This window comes from Candoia aspera, chromosome 3 (assembly GCF_035149785.1).
Source record: "Candoia aspera isolate rCanAsp1 chromosome 3, rCanAsp1.hap2, whole genome shotgun sequence".
In the NCBI taxonomy this organism is placed as follows: domain Eukaryota; kingdom Metazoa; phylum Chordata; class Lepidosauria; order Squamata; family Boidae; genus Candoia; species Candoia aspera.
In genome coordinates this window covers 172,453,085-172,469,956 of record NC_086155.1, presented here as the reverse complement: position 1 = coordinate 172,469,956, position 16,872 = coordinate 172,453,085, and the positions used below count along the sequence as shown (strand labels likewise).

The following is a 16,872-nucleotide window of genomic DNA, read 5'->3' as shown; positions in this document are numbered from 1 at the left end:
CGGCAGAACCAGGTCTTCAGACTCCGCTGAAAGGCCAGGAGCGATGGGGCCAATCTCACCTCCGGGGGCAGCATGTTCCACAGGGTGGGAGCTACTGCTGAGAAGGCCCGCTTCCTGGACACCGCCAGATGAAATTCTCTTACAGACGGGGTCCTCAGCATGCCCTCTCTGCACGATCGGGTGGGACGGGTTGATGTAATGGGGAAGAGGCGGTCCCTTAGGTAACCTGGCCCCATGTCATGCAGGGCTTTAAAGGTAATAACCAACACCTTGAATTGGACCCGGAAGCAAACTGGTACCCAATGCAGCTCACGCAGCAGTGGTGTTACATATGCCCTTCTAGGGGCACCAAAAACAGCTCGTGCAGCTGCATTCTGGACCAGCTGGCGCTTCCGGATACTTTTCAAGGGTAGCCCCATGTAGAACGCATTGCAATAGTCTATATGAGAGATAACAAGGGTATGAGTGACTGTTCGAAGGGCCTCCTGGTCCAGGAAGGGGCATAACTGGTGCACAGCACGTAGTTGCACAAAGGCTCTCCTGGCCACGGCTGCCACCTGCTCTTTGAGCAGGAGCCGTGAGTCCAGGAGGACCCCCAAGTTACGCACCGGGTCTGTCTGGTGCAGTGCAACCCCATCCAGAACCAGAGATGTTAATGTCCCAGATACAGAAGAACCATTAACCCACAGCCACTCGGTCTTACCAGGGTTCAGTTGAAGCCTGTTGTTCCCCATCCAGGCCCCCACAGCCCCCAGACACTTGGAGAGGGTAGTCATGGCATCACTTACTTCACCCGGGATGGAGATATACAATTGAGTATTATCAGCATACTGATGATACCTCATCCCATGGTGATGGATGATCTCACCCAGCAGTTTCATGTAGATGTTAAAAAGGAGAGGGGAGAGTACTGATCCCTGTGGCACCCCACAAAGAAGGGGCCGTGGGGCCAATCTCTCTTCCCCTATCAACACCGACTGGGATAGGCCCTGGAGGAGGGAGGTGAACCAGCGTAAGACTACGCCACCCACCCCCAACTCCCTGAGACGCCACAAAAGGATACCATGGTCGATGGTATCGAAGGCCGCTGAGAGATCAAGGAGAGCAAGGATGGATGCACTGCCTCCATCCCGCTCCCGCCAGAGATCATCCATAAGTGCGACCAATGCCATTTCTGTCCCATAACCGGGCCTGAAACCTGACTGAAAGGGGTCTAGATAATCCATTTCCTCCAGGACCCTCTGGAGCTGCAAAGCCACCACTTTCTCAACCACCTTCCCCAAAAAGGGGAGGTGGCAGACTGGACGATAATTGTCCAGAACAGTAGGGTCCAGCGATGGCTTCTTGAGGAGGGGTGTACCAGTGCCTCTTTAAATGTCGCCGGAAACACCCCCTCTCCCAAGGATGTATTAACCATCGCATGGACCCAACCACGTGTCACCTCCCGGCCTGCTTTTACTAGCCAGGAGGGGCATGGGTCTAGATGGCATGTGGTGGCATTTACTGTCTGTAGGATCCTGTCCACTTCCTCAGGTCCAACAGGATCAAACTGCTCCCAGATAACTGGGTAAGCCCATTCCCCTGGTATCTCTCCAGACCACGCCTCATGCCTGGAGTCCAACTTGGAGCGGATCTAAGCGATTTTGTCTTGCAGATGCTCAGCAAATTCCTCTGCACGGCCCTGTAGGTGGGTCACTGAACCCACATTCCCAAAAGGGACTGAATGATCTTAAACAGGGCCGTTGGGCGGCATTCTGCGGATGCAATAAGAGCTGAGAAATATTGACGTTTCGCCGCTTTTATCGCCATGAGGTAGGCCTTAATAGCAGCTTTTACCTGTGTTTGGTCAAATTCAGTCTTTGTCTTCCTCCAGCAGCACTCTAGCCGTCTCTTAACCCTCTTCAGAACCCTCAACTCCTCCGTAAACCACGGGGAGTGCTGGGTTCGATGGGACAAGAGAGGCCACACAGGGACAAGGCCACCCCGGCAGCCTCCCTATTCCAGGCTGCAGCTAGGGCCTCCGCTGGACCATGCAGCAGATCACCGGGTATAACCCCCAGCTCCCTCTGAAACCCTATCGGGTCCATCAGTCGCTGGGGGCACACCAATCAAATGGGTCCTGCCTCCCTGCGGAGGGGGGTGGCATAAGAGAATCTCAGGGCCACCAGGGTATGGTCTGATCATGACAATGGGGACAGATCTAACTCTCCCCTCAGATCACATTGCCACTGCTCTGACAAGAAAACCAAGTCTGGGGTGTGACCACTGTCTCGAGTCGGGCCCCGAATTATCTGGGACAGGCCCATGGCTGCCATGGTAGCCATGAACTCCCAAGCTGCCTCTGAGGCATGCCCCAAGGATGGCAGGTTGAAGTCCCACAGAACCATAAGCCGGGGGAACTCCACCGCCAGCCCCAAGACGGCCTTGAGCAGCTCAGGCAGGGAGGTTACCACGCAGCAGGGAGGTTGGTACAGCAGCAACACTCCCAACTGTTCTCGGAACCCAACTTGAAGAACAGGGTCTCACAGCCAGCCACTTGTGGAGCAGGGCCCCTGAAGGCCACAAGAGACTTTCGGATGACAACAGCCACCCCTCCTCCCCTGCCCTGGGATCTCGGCTGATGCCATACCGTAAACCCAGCTGGGTACATTTCCGAAAGGGGCACCCCCCCTTCGGCGCCCAGCCAGGTCTCGGTAATACATGCCAGGTCTGCCCCCTCCTCAGTGATCAAGTCACATATGAGGGGGGCCTTGTTATTAACTGACCTGGCATTAAAAAGCAGCAGCCGGAAACCAGGGTCCCATTGGATCTGCTGACCAGGGCCTGGGTCTGAGCGCAGAGGGCTGGAACACGCCACCGGTAGTTGAGCTTCTAGCAGCAGGGACATCTTCAGAAGGGATTCTTCTGCAGTCTTGAGTAACAGGGCAGGAGTACTGTGGGTGGGGCAGTCCTGCAAATAATCAGGTCCTAAGCCAGTGCCTTAAATTCTGTCTAGCAGACAACTGGTAGCCAGCTGAGTGTTCCAAATGCAATTTCCAGAAACTTCTCAAGGATAGTTTCAATCTTACAACAATAATGATTCCCTCATTTACTTATCCTCTGTTGCAAATATTTGACACAGCACCATAAAAGATTTAAGAAAGATTTTAAAAATAATTACTGAGCAAATACTTCAGTATGCATACTTTCACAAATGGTTTCCCAAGTAAGTTACATGAAGTATTTTTTTAAAAAAGGTTGTAATAGTAGCCATTTCACATTATCACCCTTCATTTTATTCAACTCATTTTATCCATCATTTACACTACATAAAAAATCAAGCATATCCCACTGCTTACTAAAAGACAGTAATTTCATAAAGGGGTTCTTATAGTACCTGACAGCAGGAGACAAGCTTGAGTGGTTTATTAAGTCACAGAAGCCAGACCACTGAATTCACAGAGGTAAATTCTGTCTCCTTGGAGCCTAGTTTTAAGCTTTTCAACACAGACCATTGATTTCACTAAATTGTGTTAAATTACATATTGTAGGCATGTAAAGAAAACGGGAATGAACACAGCCTTTAAGAATCTAAATAATTAATTTATTTTGGCATGTTGAGCCAAACTGAGATGGAAATCCCTTGGAAGGAGAGCAACACTAAAATATTGTACAGAATTTTTAGTTTATCCCTCAGTTTGAAGAGCATAAATATGAACAGACCTGTTGCTCAGACTGAGAGTTATTTGAAGGGGAGTTTCTTCCAGCACCATCTGCATCATCAACTTCTTCATCAGAAATCTTGAACTCCAAGTCTTCTGTATAACGCTTTCTTTTAACCTGTCTGCTAGAACGCCTCTTCTGAAAAAATAAAGAAATATGTATGGTTCTACTTTATTATTTACCAGTAATAACTATTTGTTTCTAATCCCATAAATTTGTTATTTAATACAGAATAGTTTTCCCCACTCAGTTCGTTGGGCTGATGTTCAAGTTCAGATATCACTGTTGGGGAATCATATGGAAATGTGAATGATGCAATACCACAGTAACCAGGTTCATTTGGGATAGAGCTATAATATTTGCTCCTCCATTTGTTTACTGCCTTTATATTTCACCTTTCTGCCAAAAATGGAGCACATTACTAACTTTCATAAGAATAAAAGGATACTCAGAATTTCAATTATAAAAACCCCTTGTTGGTGAAATTTGGGAAACCATATGTTGGCTTAAAACACAGGCTTCAGATCAGAGATCCTAACTTGTATAGAATAGCATGAGCATACCTGAGGTGAAATTGAGCTTTGGTTGTGCTTGTGGCATACTGGCCAAAATGTTTCAAAATTGATTGGCACTGCGTCCTTACTATTAGCAAGTCGCAAGTCCAAGAGGAACTCCAAATTATGCACCAGGTCCATCTGGGGTAGTGCAACTCCATCCAAGACCAAAGATGGCAATTCTCCATGAACCAAAGAGCCCCAAACCATCCTGCTTCTGCCAGAGATTATCAAAAAGCACAACCAATGCGTTTCTGTCCCATAGCCAGGCCTGAACCCTGACTGAAAAGGGTCCAAATAATCCGTTTCATCCAGGAATCTCTGGAGCTGCAGAGTAACCACCTTCTCAACAACCTTCCCCAAAAAGGGACAATTGGAGACAGGATGGAAATTATCCAACAGGGTGGAATCTAGTGATAGCCTCTTAAGAAGAGGGTGGACCACAGCCTCCTTAAAAGGTATCATCTAGAATGCACAGAAATTCATAGGTTAGTAGTAATTGCATAGTACATTCTCCTGAATAGTGATAATGAAAGAAAAAGGGTCCAGTTTTTAATATATGGATTAAGCATAAGTCTATTCACAAAATATACATTAACATAAGAAGTGACAATAAGCAAAATTCAGGAAATGTAGTAATTTTATGTCAGGCAGGTTATATGCAAACCAGATTTTTTGCTCTTCAGCAGCCTGTTGAGAAATGCATGATGGTGAGAAAGAAATTTTCCTCTAAGCTTGTTGATTTATTTTTAAAAATTATAAAGTGTATAGTTTGAATTATGCAACATTTCCTGTCAGTTGTTTGCTTGATGCAATAAGAGCAGTACATCATGGAAGTAATGTTAAGTGTGAGAATAAATGAAATTCTTAGCAAATGGTTCAATACTGAGCAGGCAGTAAGACAAATGTGTGTGATGTCCCCTTGGTTGCTTAATGTATTTACTAATTAAATATATAAGGAATATTTGTGGTGGTGTTAGAAGTGGAGACATCAATGTGCATATACTTTTGTATGCTGACAATACCATGTTGTGGGCTGAGAACCCAAAAAATTGAAGCAAATGCTAGACTGTATGATGCAACGTGGAATATGGATCTGGAAATAAATATATTGAAGACCTAAATAGCAGTGCCTGAGAGCGGAAATGGTGTGAATGAATCGAAGTTATAGATAAAGGCAGAAAAATAAAGCAAGTAGATTAATTTGTGCAGCTTGGCAGAATGTTTACTTGAGATGGGAAAATGGTTGGAGAATTTTTAAGATGTGCAAATGTTGCTAGAATGGTAGTGAGTAGTATGTGATCTGTTGTGAAGAATGAATAACTTGTTTGTATGTAAGTGTGTGCTTCTGCCCACTTTTTTTAAGTGGAATCGAGAGTTGAGTATACTGGAAGGAACATAAAACTTGCATGCAGAAGGAATGGGGTACTTAAGAAGTATTTTGTGGTAAAACAAGGTTAAGAATGAATAGGTGCTGAATGAATGTGGAATGAATACAAAACTGAATGACCATACAAAAGAAGTATGTTTAGGTGGTTTGGTCATATAAAAAGAATAAAAGAGGGTCAAATTCCAAAACAAATATATGAAGAAAGAGTGAAAAAGTCATAGTTGGATAGAGCTGATGAGATCCTCAAAAAAGAAAGAGGTTGGAAAAATGAACAAAAGATGGTATAGGGATATGATGGAACCAAGAATAGTTCGCAATAATAGATAGGTATAAAGAGGTAGAAGAAATTGCACTGCTAAAAACTATATTTAGATTTCCTTTCCTTTTCTCCTCCAAATCCATTTTTTCATTAGTTGTTACTCTTTTTCTACATTTTGTATAACACTCCAAAAGGGAATAGCTGATGGGTATGTACAGAGGTATATATGTAAATAAAACTGAATACAACTAAAGATGTAATTTAAAAATACATAAATATGAAGAATAGACAGCATCGGATCAAACCCTATCAGCAACAAAACCAATTTACATTCTACAACCTGCCTGAATACAAAAAATACAATCAGGAGCTAGACTGTCACTTTTTCAGGAGTTGCAAGTCTTGATAACCTTTGTTATAAAACCATTTGATTTTGAATTATAGTATAGTACCTTACTGTGATTTCTTAACTGCAATCATAATGTGTTGCTGCCCAACAAGAACCATAAGGTTGCAAGCTTACAAACCCGATTGTTTGGGATCAAGAAAGTAAAATCCAAAGTTCAAAAGAAAAGATTCTCTAGTTTTCCATTCATATGATAAGGCTGAATAAATAGACTGCATTGGCATGCTAATCATTCATAGTATACCAAGATAAGCCAGGAATTCTGGCTTTTATTTTGAGTACCTGAAGCTCTGGCTGTATTAGCTGCAATGATTTACTAATAAGAAGAATAGTAAGAATGAAACATGAAAGCCAGTTTGGTGTAGTGGTTAAGGCATCAGGCTAGAAACTGGGAGTGAGTTCTACTCCTGCCTTGGGCACGAAACCAAGTGACCTTGGGCCAGTAACTTTCTCTCAGCCCTAGGAAGCAAGCAATGGCAAATCACTTCTGAAAAACCTTGCCAAGAAACTGCAGGGACTTGTCCAGGCAGTTGCCAGAAGTCAACACTGACTCGAAGGAATGAAAAACAAAAAACAAAAAACAAAACAATCCTTTGGGCATATATCTACACTATTTCTTTCCCATCTCCTATTCCACCAGGGCTTCAGTTTCTATTTTGTATTAACTGCAGTTTACCATAATGTTCCAAACCTAATCTGTGATTAAACTTAACTACAGTGAGCTGAAACAAGCCATCATCATAATTGGGCTTGCTTCAATAACTTATTCATGATAGAGCAATGCACAGTTCAGATAAAATGAAGCATGATTAACCTGACAGCAAATGAAAATTTCCAAATTTCTCCTCAGCGCCAGTCTAAAAAAAAAGGGATGTGCTTATTCTTGTAAAACTAAATCATAGATTAACATTATATCTGAATGAGGCCATTGTGCTCAATAATAAGGTATGAACAAATGACCAATGGTAGTACCTGAACTCCTGCATCATCTTCCTCTTCAGGATGTGGCGATCCTAGTGGCGTTTTTTCCACATCTGAGTTTTCAGAACCTTCCTTTCCCTTGTTGACCTTTTTCTTCACTGCACTAGATTCTGATTCTGGTTTCTTGTTACTGAAATAGAAACACCTTTCATCAGAGCTGCATATACAAATCTTTTCCTATTTGAAATGGAGTAAATTTCCAGTAATTTTACTATAGCTGTTTCAATTTCTTCAACCTAACTTTTAAAAAATATATTGAATAAATGCTACTATTAGACCCATTTTAATTGCAATATGCATCTAACCAACATAAATAAGAAAATGTCGATGTTCATATGGTATACATAATAAAACTGAAATTGAGAAAAATAATCGAAGGGCAGATCTCGACACGTTTATCTTAAGCAGCATACGCATACATGTACACTGACCCTGTATTGCATTCCTTTAGAATTCTCTTTTCTAAAGTGGGTATCCTGCTACTGAATATAGCAGTATTAAAATGGGACAAGGATAGAGTTGATGAACCTACACAAAAAGTAAAACCTGGCCTCTAATAAATAAAATCCTGGTTCTTTCAAGACCATGGAAGTAGAATGTTGAGCATTCATAATTCCTCCATCTTGCCAGGGAATAATGACATTAAACATATGGGAATATTAATCTGTTGAGGTTTGTTAATATCCTGTTAATATTCAGGATATAAACTGCAAGTTTTACTTCCATGTGGGAATTCTGAATAATATTCACATAATAAAAGATGAAGCAAAAATCAGTCTAGTAAATTTGAATGTAAGGTGTGTATACCGTGTAAACAGAAAATCGTGAATGTTCAAGTGAATTCCTCTAATAACTTTTGCAAAATAAATATGCATGTAAACACACACATTTCCACAGAATATAACTACAATTCTATCAGATACATTAAAAGAACAAATCACATATTCAGTTCTGTCACCTATACAAATGATCTCAAGTTCCCAGAAACTGTACGTGTGCTTTTGTCAAATGTATTCATGATATTCAGATTCCAAGGAGGAAGAAAAGTAAGGCAGGAAGGATTGGATAATCTACTGAGTTAAATGTTTTCACTTGATATTTTGTTTAAATCGTATGAATGGGTTTCTAAATGAGCTGATCTAAAATTATCAAAATAATTCCATTATTTTTACATAGTAGTGAACAGCAAAGAATAAAAATCTTCATATTCTAAAATTTCAATTTATAAACACATATTTAATTTTCAGAAAGCTCTAAAAAACCTGACAATACCAAACATGTTTGATATGCTTTAAGAGTCTGAAGACAATCATTTTTGAAAATGAATCTTCACAACTGTTCTGTTTCCAACCATTCTAGTATGTATACTAACATGGACAGTAGCCTCCCCTACTATGAGGCTCCATTTCCAGCATTTATTTCCGCTCTAACTGCCACAAATTATACAATGCTACAGCTGAATGCTGGGCCCCTTTCCTTTCATCTGCACGCCAAGAGCAATCAGATTACCCTGGTAACCAGTGGTCACATGACCAGCACCTGCTCTTTTGGCTGGATGCCACTGACTAAAGCCATCTGCTTCCCTCAATCAGCTTTCAAACATTTTCAACACCTGCGCTGCAGCATTTTGTGGTTTCTTTTATCAAATCAGTGGAAAACTGCTTCCCAAACTTTACATATTTCTGAAATTCGTTTAAATCAAAGGTAAGCCTGTCATGGTTGAACTGTTGCCAGATAAAGCAAGTTGACAGGTTACTACTTTTTACTGATGACCTCTATAAATCGGAGCATATAGTTTAGTTTAATAATGGTTAGCATACCTTTTGTGCACTACTGCTTATAAATAGCTAGCTACACATACTGAAGAATTCTTTAGGGCAGGTTTCATAAACTGTCAATATCCTGAAAGGCTAAAAAGTGGTAGCATGCTTTGTATTCTCTATTGTTTAAGACACAGAGAAAATTCAAGTACTTACAAAGCAAGAGGTTTCATTATGAATTGAATAAAATTGGGTGCAGGACCAACTGTGCTTTTTTACTAGAATCATCCACACCCATCACCTAGAGCCAGGGAATGATATGATAAAACAAGACACACTTAAGAAACAGGGTGGTTCAAAGCACATGGTCACTTCAGGACTTTGTTTTCACTCTCACAACTGAGCTCAGTGCTCTTCTACATAGTTGTTGTCCCACTATACTTCATTTCAGAAGAACAACTTTCTGGTCAGGGTTAAGAGACTTGTTGCTATTCATGACAATTTTAGGAATCTGCAATCCTTTGCTGATCTACTGCAAATTATCCAAAAGCTACCTATAGATGCTGACTTATTTTCTGCTGAAGTAGATAGGTGGACAGATAAGATATTCCAACTTCACAGGATTTCTTGAACTAAAATATATGCAATAACCTGTAAATAAGTCTTTTAGGCACTTAGATCCCACCAATACTCAAGCTATGGCAAATACAGCATTGATTGTTCAGAACACCAAATAAGCATAGTAGCAAAATGAAGCTAGGGGAAAAGAACAATAGAAAGAGATACAACAGCCTTCCCCAAGCTGAACACACTGCAGAAGGTTAGATTTCAACTCCCAGAATTCCCTAGCCAGCATGGTCACTACTAAGACATCTGAGAATTAAATCCATACAACTGGAGGAACTTCAGGTTAGGAAGCTGAAATACAAGACATAAAATACTGTTTGGCAGTAATCGTAAAAAAATGTAAGAAATACAAATGCAATCATTAAAAATACACAATTGAAACATACAACAGGGCTAAAAGTCATTATTACTATTAATCCCATATCAGTCGTACAAGTTTTCAGAAAGCTGACAAGTGCCTATATCATTATCACTATCATTAATTAAAGCAAATCAACCTCTCTTCTCTTTCTTACTGTGTGGAAAGTCAGTCTTACAACTGCCTGAAAAGAGCTGGAATGCCTTTGGGGATGTGAGGTGGCCACTATTTGGGAATACAAAATGGTGAATCTCAAGTTCTGCCATCAAACAGACATTGTGAAGCACTGCAAGGGGGAGGCATAGACACACCTCCACATAAGCAGAGGAACAAATGCCTAATCAAGGAATGGCTGTACCTAGAGTCTGGGCAGAGGTTCTTATCCCCTTGATAAAGGGATAAGTAGCCAATAGCATTGGATTTTAAATTTAAATGGGGAGGAACATGCAAGACATAACTTGTAAGTTGTGAGGAAAAAGAGAACAAGATTTAGATTTTACAGAAGTCTTAGCTAATGTAATTCTAGTTTCAAAAATTAGTAAAATTGACATAATCATCCACATAAGTCTCAGAAAAAAGGAGGAACTGAACATAACTGTGAATAGAATAATCCTAGAAAAAACAGTAAATAAATGAAGTATCCATGTAATTTCTCAATTCATTAGAAATCAATAGGCTATGTTCCCAACAAATTAAAAAGATGGCATCTATAGTATACTTAAGAAATATAAGTAAAAACAATAGTTTATTAAAAAGAATATGGCTACAAGTATAAAATCCAAGATAATTATGAGTAATGACTCAAACTTTATTTCCAGTTCTACCATCTGGTACTTGATTAGTTTAAGAATGCTGATATGACCATTTTTATAAGCTAATATTTAATAAAATATTAAATAATGTTGTATCGTATCAAAAGTACTAATGTTCTAGGGCCAGATCTTTTGAAGGTTTAAAAATATCAATTTTCCAATCTGCCATATACAGAATATTTATGGAAACCATTACTAATATGTTACGTTCTTTGGGACATTTAAGGAATGAGTGGCAGAAAAAAGATGCTGAGATATCATTAGAAGTCAATTTAATAATTAAAGTAATATTTTAGTTAAAACAAAACAAAACCACACACAAAAGCAAATGTTCCAACGTTTGTCTGGAGTTACCACTTTCTTTTACTGTTCTACTGCACTGCCATGTAAGCAGTTTCACTTGGTCAAAATCCTAACCTAAGTCCCACTCGACCTACACTTTGACTGCTCATCAAGGTCCAATCTTGTCCTTTCACTACCATGTAACATGTAAGATTTCACATCTGACACAACATTATCATCACAGGCTCCAGGCATATATAAAAACTAAAAACTCCTTAGAAAAAGCAGAAAGCTGTACAAAGTCCCTGATCTTGTAAGAGGCCCCAAAGTGCCCCCATTTTCCATGAAGCCCTCACTGCACTTTTCAATAATCCGTTCAATGTTAGCACAGATCCCGCTTAACCTACTCAGTTTTCCTTCTTAATGTCATGATTTGCCACTGATAGAGGCAAACTTAATGGGAGCATCAGGCCACCCTAAGAATGCTTGCCTGGCTGCTAGAGAATTGTATTCTCTACAAGAAACAAGATGAGGGGGAATTTGAGCTATGTGTATAAAGTACCAAACTTCTCAGAGCCCTTGTTACGTTGACAGTTCCCATATTGTTATTTGTTCTGCCACTGGTCATGAATAAATATACACTAGATTAAAACTTAATACAGAGGCTAAACATAGTACTCTTTACTACTTTAGACTTGACCACAAAATATTAGCCTAACAAAATGAGGTTTAATGTCAAAGTTTTATACCAATTGATGTTCAAAATCAGAATTTTTGGAAACCTTGAATTCCATAATTTTTACTAGCCATCAACAATAAATTTCAATAGAAGCTTGATAACTTAACCTGGTATATAGGTTTTCAAACTTTGTAGATCTATGATCCCTTAAAATGAAATACTAACTTGCATAACTGCCCTTCCCAGTCATGACTTCCTAACCCTTAGCCATGGAAACCAGGTGGGTCAGTCTCTCTCAGTCCAACCACCCATCTGACAGGGTTGCTGTGGGGATAATAGGAGGAGGGAGCATTGTGTAGGCTGCCTTGAGTTGTACAATATAAAGGTGGGATATAAATCCAATAAATGGATGGTTTTATATGATGCATTCAACCTATTGTAGATTAAAAGTAGCATTTTTATTATGCTTTGAATACTTTAAACATCAGGAGGGGACAAGATAAATGATAGAGTACTCTGGAGATAATTTAATATATTATGCACGAGCTAAATTTTTAGACAGTCATTAAGATGCCCTGTACATCAGTAAAAAATTACATTTCCTGCCTATGACAGAATGTTAAAAATATTTTCATTAAATGAATTTAGTGAAAATTGTCCCACTTATAATGTGGAATTTCAACAGAAGACTTGAGTGACCCTTTGTAGCATGAATCCAAGTGATACAGAGGAACCAAAGTTGATTTGTGTCACTTTCTTTAATTCTTCCATCCTAACAAATTACAGTATCCGTAATCATGACTGATTATTTATTTATTTATTTATTTATATTTCGAATTTCCATCACTGCCCATCTGCCCCAAAGAAGGGGACTCTGGGCGGTTTACAATCAAAATTAAAACACATACTTACAATATAAGTACTGTATAAAAATAGAATAGAATAATTTATATTTAATGTTCAATGTATTTGCATCTACTTCTCAACAAAAGACAATAAATATCAAATCATCAGAACCTGGGTCAAATGAAAAACGGAAGAGTATGTTATATTGAAATGATACAATAAAGGATCATGTATAGAAACTGAGGTTAAATTTTACATGAAAAAGCATAGTTATAAAGCCAAATTACTTCAGCCCTCTTAACATATGGCTCAGTTGCAGAGAAGCCATTTTTTTTTCTATATATCAGTTAAGGAATGAAGGTTCAATCAATCAATCAATCAATCAATCAAAATATGCAAGAACCTTTTGAGAGTAGCAAATATTCTCAGATTTTAATCATCTTCCCCACATCCCTCAGATTTTAAGTGATTGAAAATATTTGAAAATCTCACAAAAGAACTGAAATCTTGCAAAATTTCAGCATTCTTACCTGAAATCCTGTAAGTTCCCACCAAAGAACACTAAAGCCTCACAAAACTGGGTGATCTTGTGAGAATTTTGTTTTCTCTCTCTCTCTACACACACACACATACATTCTTTCTCTCTGTCTCTCTCTCCAGATGCCTTTCATGGGTATTGGGTGCATTGGTACAGCAGGCACTGTGTTGTTAATCCATACTACAGATTATGGTATGTTTAGGAAAAGTAACAATGATATAAGTATACTACAAAGGTATATAGCTTTATCTGCTCAACGGCTGCTCCAGACTATGTACAAGATGTCAAGAGTAACTCTTCAAAAACGACCAAAGTATTTCAGGAATTTTAAGTTTGCAGATGAACAAGACACTTATTCTGACTCCCCAAAGAAGCACTAGCGAGAGCCCATGATGTGCTACATTGTTTAGAGTGGTTTGGTGCACGTGTTTTGTTTTATACTATGTTTTGTATTTATTTTACCTGCTGTAAGCCACCCAGTATGGCTAAAGAGAAGAAATAATTTTTAAAAAAATACAAAACAAGGGATCCAATTTCACTCCCCCCGCTCTGGAGGAACTGTTAGGACTACAGAAGAGAAGCTGATGATCACAAGTGGCCCTTAGGCTTGACTTTTTGCATCTTTGGTATATGGACAATATCAGTTTCTTGTGCTGCACAAACAGAATCTTTGTAGTTATTTAATTATCTGATGAAGAGGTACAGCTGCAGTACTGTATTTTCAGGTATCCTCTTTTATTTGCTTCCTCTACAAGCCTATAATTATATGGAAGCATATTGTGTGTAAAAGGTCTCCTCTTTGTAAAGATAATTTTTACAACACAAATAAAATCCTGAGTAGAAATGTTTTGTAAAATCTACCCAGAATTTTCTTTATATAAATGCTGCGTTAACACTCCTCACATAGATCAAAATCCACCTCCATCTACAAGAATATTTTGAACTGGAAGGCTGGAATTGCATTTATTTGTCATATATAGCCAGTTTGATCTAGTGGTTAAGGTGCTAGGCTAGAAACCAGGAGTCTGTGAGTTCTAGTCCCACCATAGGCATGAAAGCCGCTGGGTGACCTTGGGCCAATCACTCCCTCTTAGCCCAAATTACCTCACAGGGTTCCTGTTGTGGGAAACACAGGAGGAAGAAGGAGTATGTGGTATGTTCCCGCCTTGAGATATTTATAAAAATAATAAAGGTGGGATAAAAATTAAATAAATAGAATATGAAACCTCCTGGTTCTGCCTCTACTACCGAGAATTACATATTACATGTTTTCTTCATCTCCCATCCTATAAACCTCTTCCATTTCAAAGTTAGCAACAAATTGTGATTAGCCTTCCCAAGCAATTCAGGTTTTTCTTCCCTTTCCTTTTAAAATTGTGTGCACATCTATAGCTTCTGAGGGCCAGCTGTCCTCTTTTCTCTCAGAATACTAGTCCTCATTCTGGGCTGTTAACTACAGACTTATCTGGATAAATACCTGCATGTCTCAATATACTTAACCAATGCAAAATGTTCTATGCTGTAATATACATTTGGAAAGCCATATATGATTGTTCCCTCTCCTTCATATTTAATTCAGAAATACTTTAAGTCAGCCAACTAAATTGTCAAAACATTGGGAAGTAGTAAATAAATGAATATATATATATATATATCAGCATAATAATCTAGTTTCAGTAGCGTTAGGCCCAGCCCTATTAGATGCGGTCCCTGGGACTTTAAGTTTTGCAACCATTTGGTTATTGTTCACAAGCTATTTTCTCATGGAGGTGGAGTTTCCTTTAGTTCCTTCTTTTCTTTTTCTATTAAAGCTACATTAATAAACAGCCACACTGCCAACTTTTTATATCAGCTATATTTTAAACATTTTACTAAAACTAGACAGCAAGAACTTAATCCAACAACACTTCTTAGATGTAGTTCTTAATGTGAAAATTAAGATACAGTACTGCTATTTTATAGATTAAACGAGGGATGTACAAGTTTTCCAGGACAAGAACTGTATGTGGTTCATTTATTTATTAGCTAGATTTATATTTCACCTTTTCTTCAGGAGCTCAAGGTGGTGTTCATGGCACTCCCATTTTTTTTCCAAAGAACAAGATAGGTTGCTCTGAGAAAGAATGACTGACCCAAAGAAAGAGCTCCCATGGCTGTGAGTCTCCCTAGTCCTAATCCAATGTCTTAATTTCTATATCATGCAAGTGGTGTGCCAGGATCTGTCAGCCTTACCAGATGAACAAGACAGGAAACATGACCAGATGAGCTAATTCTACTTTATTGTAAGGCTACATTAACAGAATCTTGCTACATAAACAGAATCTGAAAGCACAATTCTCCCTGTCTCCTTTACACCCCAAGAAATTAGGGAGGGTCTCTTCTGAGCCTCTTGCCCCACCCACTATCCAGCTGCAGACTATGCTGTCTCTTATCTGACCATTCCCTAGGCAGTGTCTCTGGGCTCAGTCTCCAAAGGTCATTCCCACATACCATTACAGGATCATAACTGGAGGCAGTGTAGCAACTGAATTTGACTGAAGTAGTTAAATACAATGAATATGATTATTCCCCCTGTATTTAATAATTTCTCCTTTGTATCACTTTAAAATTGCAGTTTAGTGGCAACTTTTGATAATACAATTGTTTCCAAGGCTTTGTGCAACCTTAAGTTTATTACTATGTGCAACTATAGATTAAATAATATACAATCTAAATATTATTGAGTGCTTAGTGCTTCACATAAATTATTTTCCTATAATATTTTTAACAACTGCAGTATTATATATTTAGCATTTTCCTCATATGGCAGATGGGAAATTGAGGCAATGAGAGGGTGGAGTTACAAAATAGAAGCTCCTTGATTTGTAATTTAACCTCTCTGTAATGATAAATAAATCTATATTCCATTATCTTAGCAAACAAGAATTTCTGTTTTAATGTATTTATGAAATTAAGACCTCATCTGGTGTCTTTATTATTTTATTTATGAATTAACTCATTAAATTATAAACTATTTTATCATTATTTCTAACCTACATAACTGCCTTTCAGATGACCAAATGCAACCTCATCACTGAAATACAGTTAAAAAATGCAACAGTCATAGCACATACTGCATTTCCTATGCCACAAAAATTGCAATACAACTTGGAAGTTCTGCTTTGTGCTATTTTACCTAGAAGAAAAGGGAGAGCATACAAGCCTTGGCTAGCTACAAGAGAAATACAGCCGTGCACAATGGTAGCTGTGGCTCTGTGTTTCTCATGGTACTGAGTAGCACCCTGGGTCATTGTTTACCCCAGTTACTGTCATCTATTACCTGTGTGCCTGACTTTAGAGCTGGAAAGTTCAGATGATTGATTTCATAATACAGTGAAGATGGTTCTGCATATCCATAGCTGAAGTAGACCAGATACTTGTTATCTGTGATAAACAGTGCTATATATCTGTGAGTTTTACTGCATGATTAATAGTAGTAGCAATCGTAATTTTATTTAGTGTGCACCTACAACTAAATGCAGTACAGGTAAATAAAAATATACAATATAAACCAATATCATCAATAGATCAATGTAGTAATATAAGATTCTTAATACAAGTTCTGATACGTCTGCCATTTGTCTATATACAGAGATATGCAGCCAATACAGCCAACCTCATACACCCCATCTCCATCCC

General features: G+C 38.9%; 1 protein-coding gene across 1 annotated transcript in view; it reads right to left on the bottom strand.

The window, feature by feature from the left end:
• CHD7 (chromodomain helicase DNA binding protein 7) overlaps positions 1-16,872 on the bottom strand; it is a 203,949-nt gene that overhangs the window by 89,204 nt on the left and 97,873 nt on the right. Inside the window, exons 5-6 of the mRNA XM_063299329.1 lie at positions 7,284-7,422; positions 3,703-3,840 (exon numbers count right to left, since the gene is read on the bottom strand). Of these exons, the coding sequence (XP_063155399.1) occupies positions 3,703-3,840; positions 7,284-7,422 (277 nt within the window). The remainder of the gene's footprint in view (positions 1-3,702; positions 3,841-7,283; positions 7,423-16,872) is intronic.